This window comes from Pogoniulus pusillus, chromosome 6 (genome assembly GCF_015220805.1).
Source record: "Pogoniulus pusillus isolate bPogPus1 chromosome 6, bPogPus1.pri, whole genome shotgun sequence".
In the NCBI taxonomy this organism is placed as follows: Eukaryota; Metazoa; Chordata; class Aves; order Piciformes; family Lybiidae; genus Pogoniulus; species Pogoniulus pusillus.
The window spans coordinates 13,359,293-13,377,801 of NC_087269.1; the positions used below are offsets into that span (position 1 = coordinate 13,359,293).

General features: G+C 48.2%; 1 protein-coding gene across 1 annotated transcript in view; it reads right to left on the minus strand.

Annotated features, from left to right (window-relative positions):
* The window catches only part of NEURL1 (neuralized E3 ubiquitin protein ligase 1), a 191,851-nt gene extending 176,749 nt beyond the window's left edge, over positions 1–15,102 (minus strand). The window contains exon 1 of the mRNA XM_064144449.1: positions 14,811–15,102. Coding sequence (XP_064000519.1) covers positions 14,811–14,895 — 85 coding nt within the window. The 5' untranslated portion in view covers positions 14,896–15,102. The remainder of the gene's footprint in view (positions 1–14,810) is intronic.
* Positions 15,103–18,509: the final 3,407 nt, after the last annotated feature.

The following is an 18,509-nucleotide window of genomic DNA, read 5'->3' on the forward strand; positions in this document are numbered from 1 at the left end:
GGGGGTATAACAGAAAACCTTTGTTGTAAGACCACGGCAAGTATGAAATTTTCATTGTGCCTGCCACTTGCCTGTGTCACAGCTTCATTTGCAGCAAAGCATATTTTTCTTTTGCAGGAAGGTTATTAATAATGGATGTAGTGTTACAAGTCCCAAATTGGGAGTGTACCACCCCTTGCTCTATAATTTCACCTCCTGGTCTTTGTTTTGGACTAACAACCAGAGACTGACAATATCTGCTTAGCCACTCAACACACACTGAGCGGAAAACAGCACTTGGAGCTCACTGCTACAGGTCTCACCTGCAGCACTTCTCTGGTTGAAAACTCAAGTTGCTTTTTAATCTCCCTGTTAAGTGTTCCAGTGCGTGTCAGTAGGGTCTGAGAACAACTGCCCAAAGGCAATGCACTGAGCACCAGATGATCTCCCAAGGCCATGAGGTGTCCAGCAGATGTTAAGAACTTTCTGCCACAACTAACATAGGGCAGATTTTAAGTGGAGGAGCAAACTCTCATCTGTTTGCATTTCAACTCTAAACCTCTGAAAAACAAAAGGTGTTAATGGATTTAAACTGGGAGAAGTTTTTGCTGCCTTATTTTGTTTTGTCCCTGGTAAGGAACATAACTGTTGAAGGGTCATATCTTCAGAACAGTGCACTAAATGGGAGTGGGAAGGTAGAAATCCCCTTCTAACATTAGAGGTTGCCCAGGTGCTTTATAATATGCTCACTGTCAGTTTTTTAATAAAGGAATCATAGAATCATAGAATCAACCAGGTTGGAAGAGACCTCCAAGATCATCGAGTCCAACCTATCACCCAGCCCTAGCCAGTCAACTAGACCATGGCACTGAGTGCCTCATCCAGTCTTTTCTTGAAGACCCCCAGGGACGGTGCCTCCACCACCTCCCTGGGCAGCCCATTCCAATGGGAAATCACTCTCTCTGTGAAAAACTTCTTCCTAACATCCAGCCTATACCTACCCTGGCACAACTTGAGACTGTGTCCCCTTGTTCTATTGCTGGTTACCTGGGAGAAGAGGCCAACCCCCACCTGGCTACAATGCCCCTTCAGGTAGTTGTAGACAGTAATAAGATCACCCCTGAGCCTCCTCTTCTCCAGGCTAAACAGGCCCAGTTCCCTCAACCTCTCCTCATAGGATTTGTGTTCCAGGCCCCTCACCAGCTTTGTTGCCCTTCTCTGGACATGTTCCAGCACCTCAACATCTTTCTTGAATTGAGGGGCCCAGAACTGGACACAGTACTCAAGGTGTGGCCTGACCAGTGCTGAGTACAGGGGAAGAATAACCTCCCTTGTCCTACTGGCCACACTGTTCCTGATGCAGGCCAGGATGCCATTGGCTCTCTTGGCCACCTGGGCACACTGCTGGCTCATCTTCAGCTTACTATCTATCAGTACCCCCAGGTCCCTTTCCTCCTGGCTGCTCTCCAGCCACTCAGTCCCCAGCCTATAGCGCTGCTTGGGGTTATTGTAGCCGAAGTGCAGAACCCTGCACTTGGCCTTGTTAAATCTCATCCCATTGGCCTCTGCCCACCCATCCAGCCTGTCCAGGTCCCTCTACAGGGCTCTCCTACCTTCCAACAGATCAACACCTGCTCCTAGCTTGGTGTCATCTGCAAACTTACTGATGCTGGACTCAATGCCCTCGTCCAGATCATCAATAAAGATATTGAACAGGACTGGGCCCAGCACTGATCCTTGGGGAACACCACTTGTGACTGGCTGCCAACTGGACGTGGCACCATTCACCACCACTCTCTGAGCTCTGCCATCCAGCCAGTTCTTGATCCAGCACAGAGTGAATCTGTCCAAACCATGAGCTGCCAGCTTGGCTAGGAGCTTCTTGTGGCAGACAGTGTCAAAGGCTTTGCTGAAGTCCAAGTAGACTACATCCACAGCCTTCCCCACATTCACCAGGCGGGTAACCTGATCATAAAAGGAGATCAGGTTGGTGAGGCAGGACCTGCCCTTCCTAAACCCATGCTGGCTGGGCCTGATCCCTTGGCTATCCTGTAGGTGCTTTGTGATGGCACCCAAGATGACCTGTTCCATCACCTTGCCTGGCACTGAGGTCAGGCTCACAGGTCTGTAGTTTTCTGGCTCCTCCTTACGACCCTTCTTGTGTATGGGAATCACATTGGCCAGCTTCCAGTCTTCAGGGACCTCTCCAGTGAGCCAGGACTGCTGATAAATGATGGAGAGTGGCTTGGCCAGCTCAGCTGCCAGCTCTCTCAGCACCCTAGGGTGGATCCCATCCGGTCCCATGGACTTGTGAGGATCCAAGTGACTTAGCAGATCCCTTACTGCTTCCTCATGGATTAGAGGGGGACTGTACTGGTCCTTGACTCCATCCACCACTTCAGGAGTCCAGCTGTCCTGGAGACAACCTGTCCCACTAGTGAAGATAGAGGCAAAGAAGGTGTTAAGCACCTCTGCCTTTTCCTCATCCTTTGTCACTATGTTCCCATCTCTATCTAGTAAGGACTGGAGGTTGTCCTTGGCCCTTCTCTTGCCATTCATATATTTAAAGAAACACTTTTTATTTTCCTTGGCAGCCGTGGCCAGCCTGAGCTCCAAGTGGGCTTTTGCCTCTCTAATTTTTCCTCTACAAGACCTAGCAACCTCCTTGAACTTCTCCTGGGACACCTCCCCTCTTTTCCAAAGGTGATACACTCTCTTTTTAATCTTTAATTCCTTCAGCAGCTCCCTGCCCATCCAGCCTGGCTGCCTCCCTCGTCGGCTCATCTTCCGGCTCAGTGGCACTGCCTGCTCCTGTGCCTTCAGGAGTTCTTTCTTGAAGCAGGTCCAACCTTCCTGGACCCCTTTGTTTCTAAGGGCTATTTCCCAAGGAACTTTCTGAATTAGTTCCTTAAATAGGCTGAAGTCTGCCCTTCGGAAGTCCAGTGTGGAGGTTCTGTTGATGCCCCTCCTGGTTTCTCCACGTACTGAAAACTCTATAATTTCATGGTCACTGGACCCCAGGCAGCCTCTAACCACCACATCCCCTACCAGCCCCTCTCTATTTGTGAGCAGCAGGTCAAGCAGGGCTGCCCCCCTGGTAGGCTCACGTAACAGCTGGGATAGGAAGTTGTCTTCCACACATTGCAGAAACCTTCTAGACTGCCTCTTCTCTGCAGTGTTTAAGTCCCAGCAGATGTCTGGTAGGTTAAAGTCGCCCACCAGAACAAGGGCAGGTGATCTTGAGGCAGCCTCCAGTTGCTTAAAGAGTAATAAATCAACCTCTTCTTCCTGGTTGGGTGGTCTGTAACAGACTCCAACCAGGATATCAGCCTTGTTGGCCTTCGCCTTAAGTCTCACCCATAATGACTCAACTTGATCATCTTTGATTTCTACCTCCACGACATCCAGAGCATCCCTAATGTACAGAGCCACTCCCCCGCCCTTTCTCCCTTGCCTGTCTCTCCTGAAGAGTCTGTAGCCATTGATTACAGCACACCAATCATGTGAGCTATCCCACCACAAGTAGATGGTTGGGGCTCTTCAGCCTGGAGAAGAGAATGCTTCAAGGAGACCTTGTAGTGGCCTTCCAGTATCTGAAGGGGACTGCAAGAAGGCTAGGGAGGATCTGTTTACAATGTCTTTTAATGACATTGCTAGGAGCAATGGGTTTAAACTGGCAGAGGGGAGATCTACACTAGATGTTAGGAAGAAGTTCTTTACAGTGAGGGTGCTGAAAGACTGGAACAGGTTGCCCAGGGAAGCTGTGACTGCTCCCTCCCTGGAGGTGTTCAAGGCCAGGTTGGATGAGACCTTGAGTGACCTGTTCTAGTGGGAGGTGTCCCTATCTATGGCGGGGGGTTGGAACTGGATGATCTTTGAGGTCCCCTCCAACCTAAACCATTCTATGGTTACAACTACTCTCCTTTCTGTATTTGCTGAAATGCTACAACATAATCAATTAGTGAGGCACATTTTCTATTTTCCATCACATCTCTTCAAGTGACTCACATAATACACAGGTTCCATTTGCAGCATTTCCAGTTATTTGTATTCCATCCTCTACAGTGACTCAATATTTCTATGGGAAACCAACCCTTCCCTGCCTACCTGTTAAATACTTGTTAAGTACAAAAAAAACACCCCAGTCATTCATCATGGACAAAAGCTGGTCTGGCAAGACAGATAGACATTTTAAAACACAGCAGCATTAGTTGCTCAAATCAAAGAAATCCAGAGCTATTCCAACACAAATAGATGCTACAATAAATAGGTATCCCTTAGAGAGAAGATCTGAATCAAGCCTCTGATGAAGAGCTAGAATCTGGGTGATAAATAAGCTCTGTATCTCTGGCTGCTTAGCTTATCTGGCAAAAGCCTGTCTAGTAGCAAGTCAAGACTCCAACACTTAGCCTTACATTAAGATGGTGTTGCTGAGCAGCAGAGCACAAATCACAGTCACGTCTCCATCCAAGTAGCAGTGAAAGGGAAATCAAGCAGAGCTTATGCCTAACAGAGGATAAAAGATGATCGGTGGGGTTTTTTAATCATATGTTGACATATGGGAAGACAATGCAAATTGGAATGAATCAAGCATAACATGATTATGTTTCTTCTGACTGGGTAAGGCTTTGAGCTACAGATTTCGAGCAGGGTGAAGCCAGAGGGATGTCCAGACTGGGGCTGCTCGTACAGACTTTCATGTTTCCATCCAGCTCCCCAGGTATAAAAACATTACCCCAGAAGTGCCTCTAATTAATTCCACCGGGACAAAAGATCCCAGACTTCCAGCTCTGCTTAGCATTCCATGGTCCTTTGTTTCTGCAGAAGCTACCCCACTGGCAGGAAATAAGATAGGAAGGAGGCTATGCAACCGATGACAGTACTTTAGAATTCATTCTGTCTAAAATTTTATTGCTGGTTTGGGGGGTGGGGGGGGAAGTTTATGTTAAGTGCTTTAAAAAAAAAACAAAACTAATACACCTGCATGGTATTTTATCTCTGAGGATGGCTGACAACTATTAACATTTACTTTTCAGAGTTTTGCATAAAATAGCCCTGAGGTTTAACCTGACAATTACGTAAGAGCTGAGAAAGCCTCCTTCAGCAAAGAGCTGAGCACGAGTGGGCTAATGGAGAATTGTACAAGCATAATACCACCATGGCATCCTCCACCCTATAATTTTAAAACACAACCCCATTTTAATCCTGTAACTGGAATGCTAAATAACCAGTAGTGTAAACATGAACTACAGTCTTATACACAACATGCTTTTATCAGCTAGACTTCCCCAAGAATGAATAGAAATCAAACCTTATCACAATTCAATTTTAACTGCATAGTTGTATCAACCTGGAACTTAGTATGCTTAAGTATCCAACTGTTTGCCCTGCTCTCCAGGTACACATCTAGCAACAACCTAGTTTAGCTAGGTGAAAAGGTAGCTTGGGATCTTATATACACATTGCAGTCACAGCAGAAACTTTAAATGCTGCCAGACCCTAACCTTCAGTTAAAATTCAGCTCTTCCCCCAAATTACTTTGGGATTCGTCAATTTGTGGCACAGAAATAGGCACCTGCATGGTGCTGTGATTAAGGTTAATCTTGGATCAGCCATTCCTGGATAAAGACAACACGGAAACACAGGCATTGCAGACCCAGCATCTCAGGACAGCTCAGAACTGGATTGCTTGGATGCCCTAAAATTTCGAGGCGGTCAAATCAGAGCACACGTGGATCCCCAGCTTGAAATGCGTAGCCACCATGAAGGCAAGCACCGTAAGTAAAACACCGTGTACTTATGTACTTGCCACGGGCAACGGTTGCACCGACGCAGAAATAGCTGCTTCCTGCAATTATCCTAGCAGCAGTAGGTAAGAACAGCTGCCAGATCTGAAATCTTCCAAGCCTCCGTAGTAGAAACCTCCCCAGATACATGAGTGTTCAGCACCGGTCAGGCCATACCTTGAATACTGTGTCCAGTTCTGTGCCACTCAGTTCAAGAGAGATGTTGAGGTACCGGAACGTGTCCAGAGAAGGGCAACAAAGCTGGTGAGAGGCCTGCAGCACAAGCCCTGGGAGGAGAGACTGAGGGAGCTGGGGTTGTTTAGCCTGGAGAAGTGGAGGCTGAGGGGGGAGCTCATTGCTGTCTACAACTACCTGAAGGGAGGTTGTAGCCAGGTGGGGGTTGGTCTCTTCTGCCAGGCAACCAGCAACAGAACAAGGGGACACAGTCTCAAGTTGTGCTGGTGGAGCTCTAGGCTGGATGTTAGGAGGAAGTTCTTCCCAGAGAGTGTGATTGGCATTGGAATGGGTTACCCAGGGAGGTGGTGGAGTCACTGTCCCTGGAGGTGTTCCAGGCCCCTCACCAGCTTTGTTGCTTTACTCTGGACATGTTCCAGCACCTCAACATCTTTCTTGAACTGAGAGGCCCAGAACTGGACACAGCACTCAAGGTGTGGCCTGACCAGTGCTGAGCACAGGGGAAGAATAACCTCCCTTGTCCTACCGGCCACACTGTTCCTGATGCAGGCCAGGATGCCACTGGCTTTCTTGGCCACCTGGGCACACTGCTGGCTCATCTTCAGCCTACTATCTACCAGTATCTCCAGGTCCCTTTCTCCTGGCTGCTCTCCAGCCACTCTGTCCCTAGTCTGTAGTGCTGCTTGGGGTTGTTGTAGCCAAAGTGCACAACGCTGCATTTGTCCTTGTTGAATCTCATCCTATTGGCCTCTGCCCACCCATACAGTCTAGGTCCCTCTGCAGGGCTCTCCTACCTTCCAACAGATCCACACCTGCTCCTAGCTTGATGTCATCTGCAAATGCTGGACTCAATCTCCTCATCCAGTACATCAATAAAGATGTAGAAGAGTACTGGGCCCAGCATGATCCTTGGGGAACAGCACTAGTGACTGGCTGCCAGCTGGATGTGGCACCATTCACCACCACTCTCTGGGCCTGGCCTTCCAGCCAGTTCTTGACCCATTTCAGAGTGAATCTGTCCAAGCCATGAGCTGCCAGCTTGGCTAGGAGCTTGTTGTGGCAGACAGTGTCAAAGGCTTTGCTGAAGTCCAGGTAGACTACACCCACAGCCTTCCCTACATTCACCAGGCAGGTAACTTGATCATAACAGGAGATCAGGTCGGTCAGACAGGATCTGCCCTTCCTAAACTTGTGCTGGCTGGGCATGGTCAAGATCACCTGTTCCATGACCTTGCCTGGCACTGAGGTCAGGCTGACAGGTCTGTAGTTTTCCAGTTCCTCCTTCTGTCCCTTCTTGTGGATGGGTATCACATTGGCAGCTTCCAGTCTTTGGAGACCTCTCCAGTGAGCCAGGAGTGTTGACAAATGATGGAGAGTGGCTTGGCCAGCTCAGCTGCCAGATCTCTCAGCACCCTAGGATGGATCCCATCCGGTCCCATGGACTTGTGAGGATCCAAGTGGCTCAGCAGGCCCCTTACTTCTTCCTCATGATTAGAGGGGGACTATACTGGTCCCTGACTCCATCTGCCACTTCAGGAGTCCAGTTGTCCTGGAGACAACCTGTCCCACTGTTGAAGATTGAGGGAAAGAAGGTGTTGAGCACCTCTGCCTTTTCCTCATCCTTTGTCACTACATTCCACTCTCTATCTAATAGGGACTGGAGGTTGTCCTTGCCCCTTCTTTTGCCATTAATATATTTAAAGAAACATTTTTTATTCTCCTTCACAGCAGTGGCCAGCCTAACTTCTAAATGGGCTTTTGCCTCTCATTTTTTTTTCTACAAGACCTAGCAACACCCTTGAACTCTTCCTGGGACACCTCCCCTTTTTTTCCAAAGAAGATCCACCCTCTTTTTTTCCTTTCGTTCCTTCAGCAGCTCCCTGCCCATCCAGTCTGGCTGCCTCCCTCGTCGGCTCATCTTCCAGCTCAATGGCACAGCTGCTCCTGTGCCTTCAGGAGTTCTTTCTTGAAGTAGGTCCAACCTTCCTGGACCCCTTTGTTTCTAAAGGGTTGTTTCCCAAGGAACTTTCCAAGTCAGTTCCTTAAATAAGCTAAAGTCCACCCTTTGGAAGTCCAGTGTGGAGGTTCTGTTGATGCCTCTCCTGGTTTCAGCATATATTGAAAACTCTCTAATTTCATGGTCACAGGACCCCAGGCAGCCTTCGACCACCACATCCCCCACCAGCCCCTCTCTATTTGTGAGCAGCAGGTCAAGCAGGGCTGTACCCCTGGTAGGCTCATGTAACAGCTGAGATAAGAAGTTGTCCTCCACACTCTCTAGGAACCTCCTAGACTGCCTCTTCTCTGCAGTATTAAAGTCCCAGCAGATGTCTGGCAGGTTAAAGAACAAGGGCAGGTAAATTCAAAGGATTCCTGATCATAACCTACTCCAATCTCCCATAAAACTAGGCCTATTTTGGCATCAAAAGTATCCAGTATTAATGAGCTTGACAGAACTACTGGCCACTGCAGATGGCTACAACCTCATCTTGTTCAGAAGGAGCTGGAATCTATCAGCTTCATTTCATGTCCTCCTAACTCTTGTGAAGAGACAAGGTCTGCCCCTACTTTACAAGCCAGTCAGTTCCTGTCCCAGTTGTCTTTTTTTTCCAGAGGTAGGAGTCCTAATTTATTGAATCATTCCTTATATGAAATTTTGGCTATTCCTGTTGCCCTCCTCTGAACCTTTTCTAGTTCTCCTGCACCTTGTATAAGATGGTGGAAGAGAAAGAGACAGAACTACACACAATATTCAGATGTATACAACAATCTAGTGATGGCATCTAATTTCTTCTGCTGGGCCTTCTCTATAATTTCCAGTATTTCATTTGCATTTTTTAAATGCCTTCTAAGCCTCTAACATTTTCAGCTCAGTCACTCTACTGATGTTTTGATTCCTGGTGGTTTTCAAAAGCAGCCATTCTTGCCCTCAAGAAACACAGAGCATCACATGTTGACAAAGCACCACACGATTTCCTGGGTAATTTCTGCAAGCTGCAGCATTATCTGCTCCATCAAGAGGCTTCAGTGCCTTATGAAAAGGACAACTGGAGAAAGTAAGATTGATAAATTGCTGCCTTTGGAGCACTGGGCAATTTTAGGCAGTTAAAATGTAATAAATCTAAGTTCACTATCATGGGACAAAATCTAGCACTTGGGAGAAGGGCATATAAACCTGAGAACCTCAGACTGGGAAAACTTTATACCTACAACCCAGACACACTGACAGGTCAGAGGGAAATAAGCATGACCCAGGACAGACTGGAAGCACAAGGGTAGGATGCAGGAGGCACTCTTCATAAGCCTTGAATGATGAAACTTCTGACTCTCTAAGGCTGGGAGAAAATGAAATAGTACTTCAAAGAAGAAACAATTATGACAGCAATGGGAGCTGAGGTTATCCCATAGCATCACTGCTGGCATCCTGCCTGGTGCACTGCTTCACCCCAACTTTGAATCCTCAAGATCATCAGCTGCTGATATCCTTTTACTCCCCAATTATCTTTATCTAGTGAGTGCACAAAATGGAGCTGGCAACAGGATAGTCTCCTACCAACAAGACACAATTACTGAAATGGCTCCACCAGCCAGATTACTGTCTTCTGCATGTAGTGCAGAAGCTCACAAAACACCAGTGAGAGGGGGGGAAATCCAACGTATTTGTGTATTGGTGGGATTTAATGCTTGGAATAGCAACTGCAGAAATGCAGGCAAAAAACTGTATAATGATGACTGGTCGCCCCTTCGGGCCAGGAAAAGCAGCAAAGCCCCTGCCTCCTTGGTGAAGGGCTGCACAACAGGCTGTGTTTTTCTCTGGCTTGCAGCCAGAAAGGCAGACACCCCTTCGGCAAACCCCTGCTGACTCTGCTTCAGGTTTCCTACTAAAGAAGAGACTAAGAACTTTCCTGTCGAGGTTCCAGCCTGTTTCATGTGATATTTTGGAGATATAAACCCCAAATTATCCTACAGAGATTACCAGCCACGTGAGCAAGAGCTATCAGTATGAATGAGCAGTAAATGAAGGGGACGATGGAAGCACCCAGCACAACATGACTCAAATCTCAACGGGAGCCTCCAGATGCCACTGGCATATGAATAATAAAGAATGAGTAACCAGCCACTGCTGAAAAGAGGATCTCTGACCAGCTCAGGCTGCCTTTGTCATATAGCACATACATTCTTTCTCATAGATATCATAGGTGCATTAACCCATGAGAAAACCGACAGGACAAAACCTGCTTTCTGTCACTCACTGAGGAAATCTACCTTCCACAGCAAGAGTGGGCTTGAGAAAGAGCAGCAAACCTGAGGAGGAGGCTGGAGGAAAGGATTTAGAAGAGAGACAGTAATACTTCTTAAGTTTTACAATGTAATATTGATCTGCTGCCCACAGAAATGGCTAAGCCTTCTTGAAACTGGAGACAAGTGAGGATAAAGAGCTGCTTGCCCTCAGAGCACTGGAGATGGCATTAAGGTCCTATGCCTCGCCTCTCACCCAAGGACTAGCAAAAACTCCATTTCTAGCATCCTGGACCAGCAACTCTGATAACTACACAACATCCCTAACAGAATACATAGCCCACACATCACAGCAGGAGTCAAACACATCCAGCAAAGCTGAGCAGTAGCTAAGGAAGCAATGCAACAGCCATGGAGATTTGGAAGATGCAACACAAGGTGAAGAGGGTAACTTACAAAGCTACACTAGGATTAAAAAGGAGAACTAAAAGAGGCTATTTTGGGAGTGCTCTGGAGCAGGGGGGTGGACTGAGCTGAGGATGTATGTTGAGAAACATTAGAAATCTCTGCAGTTGAAATAGTTTAAACCAGTCTGTCCTGGCACTAGTAAATAAACAGCACTCAGAGACACTGAAACAAAGGTTGATCTTTTTCATCACAGAATCCAGAACATTAGATATGACTGGAGTTGGAGTTTCCCACTTGGTTCCACTCCAAACAGCCACGCCACCTGGTTGGACAGTTACTCCAAACCACAGTTCAGAGGGAGTGGACAGCAAAACTTTCCTGATGTCTATCTGGCTACATCAAGGAGACTGTTACCAGCTAATCAGAGCCTTTTTGTCAGCGTTAGGAAAGTACAAAATGGATCACTTTCCATCACCCCAGAGGAACAACCATGTCTGGGTTATGAGAAGGTGAATACACACCAGAATACTGAAAATAATCTCACCTCAACCATCTCCTCATCACCAAGTGACAACCTCCTTCCAACCACTGGCCATGACTTTAAGATTAACAGTCACATCAGGACCATGGCATCTAGTGATCTAGTGTGAAGTGTCCCTGCCCATGGCAGAGGGGTTGGAACTAGAACATCTTTGAGGTCCCTTCCAACCCTGACAATTCTGTGATTCTGTGATCTGGTCACCTGCAGTCCTAGAGAACTGGTCAAAGCCTGCAGACACAACTATGACACCAAAATCTGGATTAATGATCCAGACATGACATACTGCTTCGAATAATACCAAAGTACTTGTGTCTAGTGGCTCCTAGTGAACAGCAATCTGAGATCCTTCCAAAGGGCTAGAAACACCAGGTTTTAAAATGCTGTCCTCTAAAGTCACCAGCCCAGGCTTCCAGGTTTGTTGGTGCAGGCATCTTCAGTAAAAACCTGCTCATTTCAGCTACCTAGTTTTAAAACTGCAGTTGAAGTCTGATGATCAAGTTGGGTGCTTTCCTTCTTAGGTAGTGACACCAAAAGCAAAGTATTCTGCCAGCTGTGCCAGTCTTCAGAGATATTTCTGTGCTATGCCTTCAATGCCACCAAAAGTATGACACAGTCTTCAGAAGACTTGCTTAACTAAAGGTGACTTTTTTAGCCAGATGAGCAGAAAGGTATCAACATTTTAACGTGGACAACAGCTCTACTATATATGGGGGGTCTTATTTCTTATCACAGTATCACCAAGGTTGGAAGAAACCTCACAGATCATCAAGTCCAACCCTTTACCACAGAGCTCAAGGCCAGACCATGGCACCAAGTGCCACGTCCAATCCTGCCTTGAACAGCTCCAGGGACAGCGATTCCACCACCTCCCCGGGCAGCCCATTCCAGTGTCCAATGACTCTCTCAGTGAAGAACTTTCTCCTCACCTCCAGCCTAAATTTCCCCTGGCACAGCCTGAGGCTGTGTCCTCTCGTTCTGGCGCTGGCCACCTGAGAGAAGAGAGCAACCTCCTCCTGGCCACAACCACCCCTCAGGTAGTTGTAGACAGCAATAAGGTCTCCCCTGAGCCTCCTCTTCTCCAGGCTAACCAATCCCAGCTCCCTCAGCCTCTCCTCGTAGGGCTGTGCTCAAGGCCTCTCACCAGCCTCGACGCCCTTCTCTGGACACGCTCAAGCATCTCAGTGTCCCTCCTAAACTGGGGGGCCCAGAACTGAACACAGTACTCAAGGTGTGGTCTAACCAGTGCAGAGTACAGGGGCAGAATGACCTCCCTGCTCCTGCTGACCACACCATTCCTGATGCAGGCCAGGATGCCACTGGCTCTCTTGGCCACCTGGGCACACTGCAGGCTCATGTTCAGGCGGGTATCAATCAGTACCCCCAGATCCCTCTCTGTCTGGCTGCTCTCCAGCCACTCCAACCCCAGCCTGTATCTCTGCATGGGGTTGTTGTGGCCAAAGTGCAGCACCCGGCACTTGGAGCTATTGAACGCAGAGATGAACTTTCATGGCTCAGATACTGACCTCAGAGTCAGCAGACCACCTTGAAAAAATTAATGCAATCACAGCTTCTTTTTTAGCCAGAATGAGCCTGAATCACCTCTAGCAGCAGGTTAGGAAGAGGTCATCACAGACAGAAAGTACAAAGTAGTGGCCAAATTATCAAAGTTCAGTACCCTTTACACAGAGCCAGACACTGAGGGAAGAACAACTGAGGACCTTCGATTATAATACACTTTACAAAATGTTAAATGGCATATACACAACAAACCTGTGTGACATTCATACTTTCACTGCTGTGCCTCCAGACTGTTTTACAGGAACCTGTCAGATGCAATCAGACTTGTTTATTCTGCATTCAAATGTAGGACCCGAAGCAGTCTGGTTTCAAAAAAAAAAAAAGAGACAGAAAAGGCACATATTGTCCCTGGCAGTTGCTTGGTTTTTACAAGGCCTATGTCTTGTTAACTCTTTACACCAAACCAAAATTTTATCAGTGCTATGCTACGTTACAGCCTTCAGAGGATTTATGTTTGCTGCCTCAGTACAGGTGGAAAGTTAATTGAAATTGAAATCAAAGGAAATAAGAAAGAAACAAATTGCCATTAACACACACGCCCCACTCCCCTCCCAAAATCAGGTGATTCATACAGAGCATCTTCAAAATCTCATGTAGGCCACTGATAATGGATTAAGTGGCAGTGTCCCTTCTGGCTCAAGTTTATAAATTCTTATCTGCTTAAGGCTGCTCCAGAAAGACTTCCAGCTGACAGCATGATTCTTAAGAGACAAATCCTTCCTGGCAGTTTACAATTGCATACCAACTACTACAGAATCACATGTGCCTGCATTTTTTTGCACTGATAGAGAATGATGGTTCGTCATTTAGGGTTCAGCATCCTCCTCCTCCTCCTTGCAAATCCAATTTTAAGCACAGTCATTGTCTGGGCTGAGTTTCTGACTGACTTTGTCCACGACAGAGTTAGCATTTGTAACATTTCATTGCACAGACATCAAAAAAGGCATGATATCACCACCTTCATTTCATGCAACTTTTCAAAATCATCCAAGTACAAAAGAGGTGCAATGGAAGGATAAGTATCAGAAAATCCTTCAGTGTAACAACCAGTTGCCCAGTGCATCACTAACCACTTCTACTCCCCTAGACCATGCCACAGAAGTATCCAAAGGCTCAGTAAAAATGAGGGTGGACACTGACATCCCCATTTTCTACACTGGTGGCCGCAAATTCTGCAACACACTGGGAAAGCTGCAACAAGTTTTGATCATCTGAAATGGCTGTGGGAGCAGCACTTTCCCTCATTCCCTGCTAGAGAGCTGCCTGACATACTCTAACGCCATCACTCACTGCCTTCGGCTGTGAAAATGTGTCTAGTGAAGAGGTACCCAGGTAGTGTTGGACATTTATGGTGTGTACTGCTGCCTTAGCAAATGTCTTTCGAGAGTGAGAGGTTATTTTCTGCTACCACCCACCGGACTTACAGTAAAAGGTGGGGGGGAAAGGTCAAGGACAGAGGAGACCTTGGGCAGTCATTCCTGCTCATCTTACAGAGCCATCCCCATCCAATTCGGTCCCGACACTATCCCAGGATTTCTGAAAAGGGAATTTATCCTTATGAGAAACAGAATAACCACCTAAGCTGGGCAAGGAGCCCCACATACGCCCTGCCCTTCTCCGAACAGGACTGACAATCGCATGCACGCAGGCACATTCCTGGAGCACTGAAAAAGACGCCAAAGCAAAAAGAGAACCACCTGGGGACGCTCCAGTGGTGGAGTTCCTCTGACATGTTGTCCCTGCTCTCCCAGGGTGCCGCAGCCCGGGGACACCTGTGCACGGATCAGCCGCCCACGGGGCGCCGCCGGGGAAGCAACGCCAGAGGGCCTGGGATGCCAGGCATGGAGTCAGCCCACCCCTGGGTGTCCAGAGAGCCCTGCTTGTCCATAGGTGCCCGGGATGCCTGTGCAGCATGGGGTGCCAAGGGCGCTATGAGCACCTAGGGATATCCTCCCAGTCTGGGGTCCCGGAGGTGCCCATCCCACCTCAGGGTGCCCAAAGGATGCTTCGGTTGCCCCGGGGTGCCGCGCATGATCGTCCTGCCAAGGGTGCCTGTCCTGCCGGGGGTGCCGGCCGAGCCGTACCTTTGAGGTGGTGGTGGCGGGCGCGGTGCAGGCGGCCCTGCCCTCCGCGGGGCAGCGCGGGGATGCTGGAGAAGTGGCTCCCCATGACGGCATCCGAGCCGGCCAGGAGGCACCGCGCAAGGTCTCACCCGAGGGGCTGTGGCGGCAGCGGCGGGGCGGTGGGGCGCGGGGAGGGCACGCTCTGCTGCCGGCTCCTGAGCTCACTCCGGCGCCCAAAGCCCCGCTCCTCCCTGCCGCCCGCCGGGCCCCATGCCCCGCGGTGCCGCCGCCCTCCGCGGGGCCGCGCCGGCTCCGCTGGGCTCGGCCGCGGCTCGGTACGGCGGGGCGGAGCGGAGCGGCGGCACTGCGGCCCCCCCGCCGCGACTCGTCGCCATGGAGACAGTTGTTCTGCCCCGGGGGCGGGGGTGCCGCTCTCCCGCCCGATGCGCCAGCGCCGCAGCGACAGGTAAGGACACGCGGGACCCTCTCCCGACACCCCCACTCCCCAGATCGGTGCCTGGCACACAGACCTGCACCTGCACCTGCCAAGACTGTGCTAGGCTGGACTTCCCTCGCACTTGCTGGCCCTAAACTTGCTTTCCCACCACCTGCGCAGTCACTCCCAGCGAGGCTATTTGTGGCTGACCCCAGAAACCAGGCCCTTCAAAAAAGCTACACTGTGCAGAAGCATCCACCCAAGTAGATGTGCTGTGCTGAAATGCAACTGTCCTAAACTAGTTAAGATTCTCACAGCAGCAAATATGTCAAACCAACACGCAAAGGGAAGCAAAACAGGTGAGTAAACGGCTCCTTCTCCAGCCTTGGGGCAGGTGGACAAGAAGGCAGATAGTCAGAGGGGAAAGCAGGTCCCTTACTGGTCCCAAACTTACCCATGAAGGTGATTAAATAACCTCACCCATCACTTTATTTGCCACGGTGGCACGTAGTGGGAAGCTCAGGAAGCAGCCAATCTCAGGAAAGGGAGGTAAGGCAGACAGGATGAAGGGAAACAATTCTATGGCAGGTCTTCTATGAAGGGTCAGGAGCTCTTACTGATGAAGCACTAGGATGGAACATTGCCTGTTTGTGAACACTGCTGCAACATAAACACATCCCACATGAACTGGGACTGTCCTGTGTGGTCGGAGCCCTCTATGCAGAGTTGAACCTCTGCACAGCTGCATATTCATGACCATTTGTACTGCAGACACAAACTCACTTATACCTGCACAAGCCATGTCCACATGGCTCTTCCTCTTGCCATGAGAGAGAAGCTCCACTGTTAATACCACTCTTGTCCATAACCAGACATGGGAGTCCTCTCTGCCTTGCTCACTCTGGAGCCACTCGGGCCGTTGAGTTGCTCCATGAAAACAGCCAGGACTATATAGCATGCTGAGGTTCCCCTTGTCCTCACCCCAGCAGCATCTTGGCCATACAGTGATTTCTGCTGTGAGGAACACAACCCAGGACCAGGAGGAACTCAGCTGATACCACATTAAAATAATTTGACAGCTGAATCTTCTTTAAATAAGACTGCAGGTTCTGGAAATGTGTTTGTAAGCTTCATATGGAGTTTCAGCCAATGCAGAATACCAAGGGCAGCTTTGGTACAACCATGTCAAGGCTGCAGAATGACTTTGTCCTTCCTTCTGTTGTACAATTTTGTAATGTTCTGCATCCTTCCAAAAGGTGATTTTGTCCATCTATCCATCCTCCTGGTAAATGTCAAAAAAAAAACCTGTTCCTGGTCATGGACCACACATGAACATTTTCAGCTTGAAAACAGTTATTGTCATGATGCCTCTACCCAGAGAACCAAAAGCTCCGCTGTCCTCTGAAAACACTCAAATACATAGCTTTAAGAGGAGAAGTGGAAGCCTTCTAGGATTAAATAATAAGACTTGATAAAAGAACATAAAAAAAATCTTGACCAAAATCTGATGCTGAAATCAGAACAAATATTTCTTTCGGTTCACGTCATACAGAAGGCTGGGCTGAAGAATCATTACCATCCTGCTCAGCCTTAGGTGGCAGAAGAGTGAGATGCACACCGTGTTTTTGCATCCTTTCTCATTCTCTCAGAAGCAGAAAGCAATGAGTGTCCTGGTTAGAGTGCTGCCATGGTAGTACTGGTCTTGAACTCCTCTCAATTTTCAGTCCTGCTCTGCCCTCATGATAAATCCACCAGCCACACTTTTATTTATATCCTTTGTGAATGTTGTGTTTCCATCCAAGTCATTCCAGTGAAAAATGCAGGACTGGAATGGCCCTTAGACAGGCAACTCCAGCTCTTCATCATACAGTTCCTTCCATCATGCTGAACCAAATGGTCTGCAAGCAACAACAACAATCCATGGGTTTATTTCTCAGTTTCTTTTCTGTAATCTCTTTCCGTGCCTCTCCTTGAATGCTCAGAGATTTTGAGTAAGGACTGTCATTTTTCTGGGAAGCTTTGTGTTTAATGTGGCAGAAAAGAGGTGGCAGCATAAGACAAATTTAAAATGGAAAAAGACTTTTTTTTTTCTATTATATAAAGGAGATATTGAAAAAAAAAAGAAAAGTACCTGAGTTCTGGACTGGAGGCACGGGGAGCATCCATATTAACAACAGCACGGGGAACATTTCTGTGCAGTCATCCATTAAATTGCAGGCACTCACACGTGCATCATGCGTGCTGCTAACTATGCCTTGTGTTATAGCTCACTATGTGGTAGACCCACTCCCAGAAGGATCAAGTGCTTTCTGCTTCCACCAAATCTGCTCTGAGTTTTGGACACGGGGAACAAATTTAATCTTGGTACCATGGTGTGAATATTAAACTATACCCCACGTGGCTGATAGACTACGGATGTGCTTACCCAGCTCCATTTTGTTTTGGAGAACTGAAGTAAAGCATAGTTACATCAATGAGAGGAGAAAGCTGCATAGATCTGCCTTAGCAACATGTTCAGCTTCTGCAAAGGATGGGCTTTGCTTTGCCTGTCTCTGCAGCCTGCAGTTAACACCATGGGGAAGAATGCAAAACAGCATCAGTTTTGCTGTGATCATATCTTGGTTCACTTGGTTCGCTTTACCAAAGAGTCTTTGAATTTGCTCCTGACAGTGGTTGGAGAAGGAGTGAGAAGGAGGGGCTGTTTGCTGTCCTTGCCAACTTATGTCAGTTCTTCCTGCAGAAAATGTTGAGCAGGGTGAGAAATATGCTCTGTGATCACAGGGGCTCTTGATAGACAAAACAGGATCACACTGACTCTGGGGTTTTGCCTTTTTTCCTGTGCTGCAGCAACAGGAAGCACTGAAAACGTTTGCCGAAACTGCAGAGCTTTCATACCAGCAAGTCAAGGCATTCCTTGTTTATTAGTGGTATCAGTTGAAATGGATAATTAGGGACATTCAGTTTCTTGGTATCTGGTGGGGGTCTGTCGTGGAGGGTCCGTAGGCACAAAAAGAGGCTTGCTTATGCCTTGCCTTGCCTGGGCATGTTTTTATGCCAGGACCCCTGGTTGTAAACATGTTGTGTAAGCCACACACACCCAGCTCATGTCTCCCTGAGGCAAATCCATGTGATCCCCATATTTGGGAAAGTCCAGGCAAGAGCCTTCTGCCTATTATGGTAAGGTTTGGCTGATTGCCAACCTGATTGGTCACTCTAGCGGCCAAAGGAGCCATTAATCTCAGCCCACATTCAATAAATAGGAGTGCACAGGTAAACAACGTGCT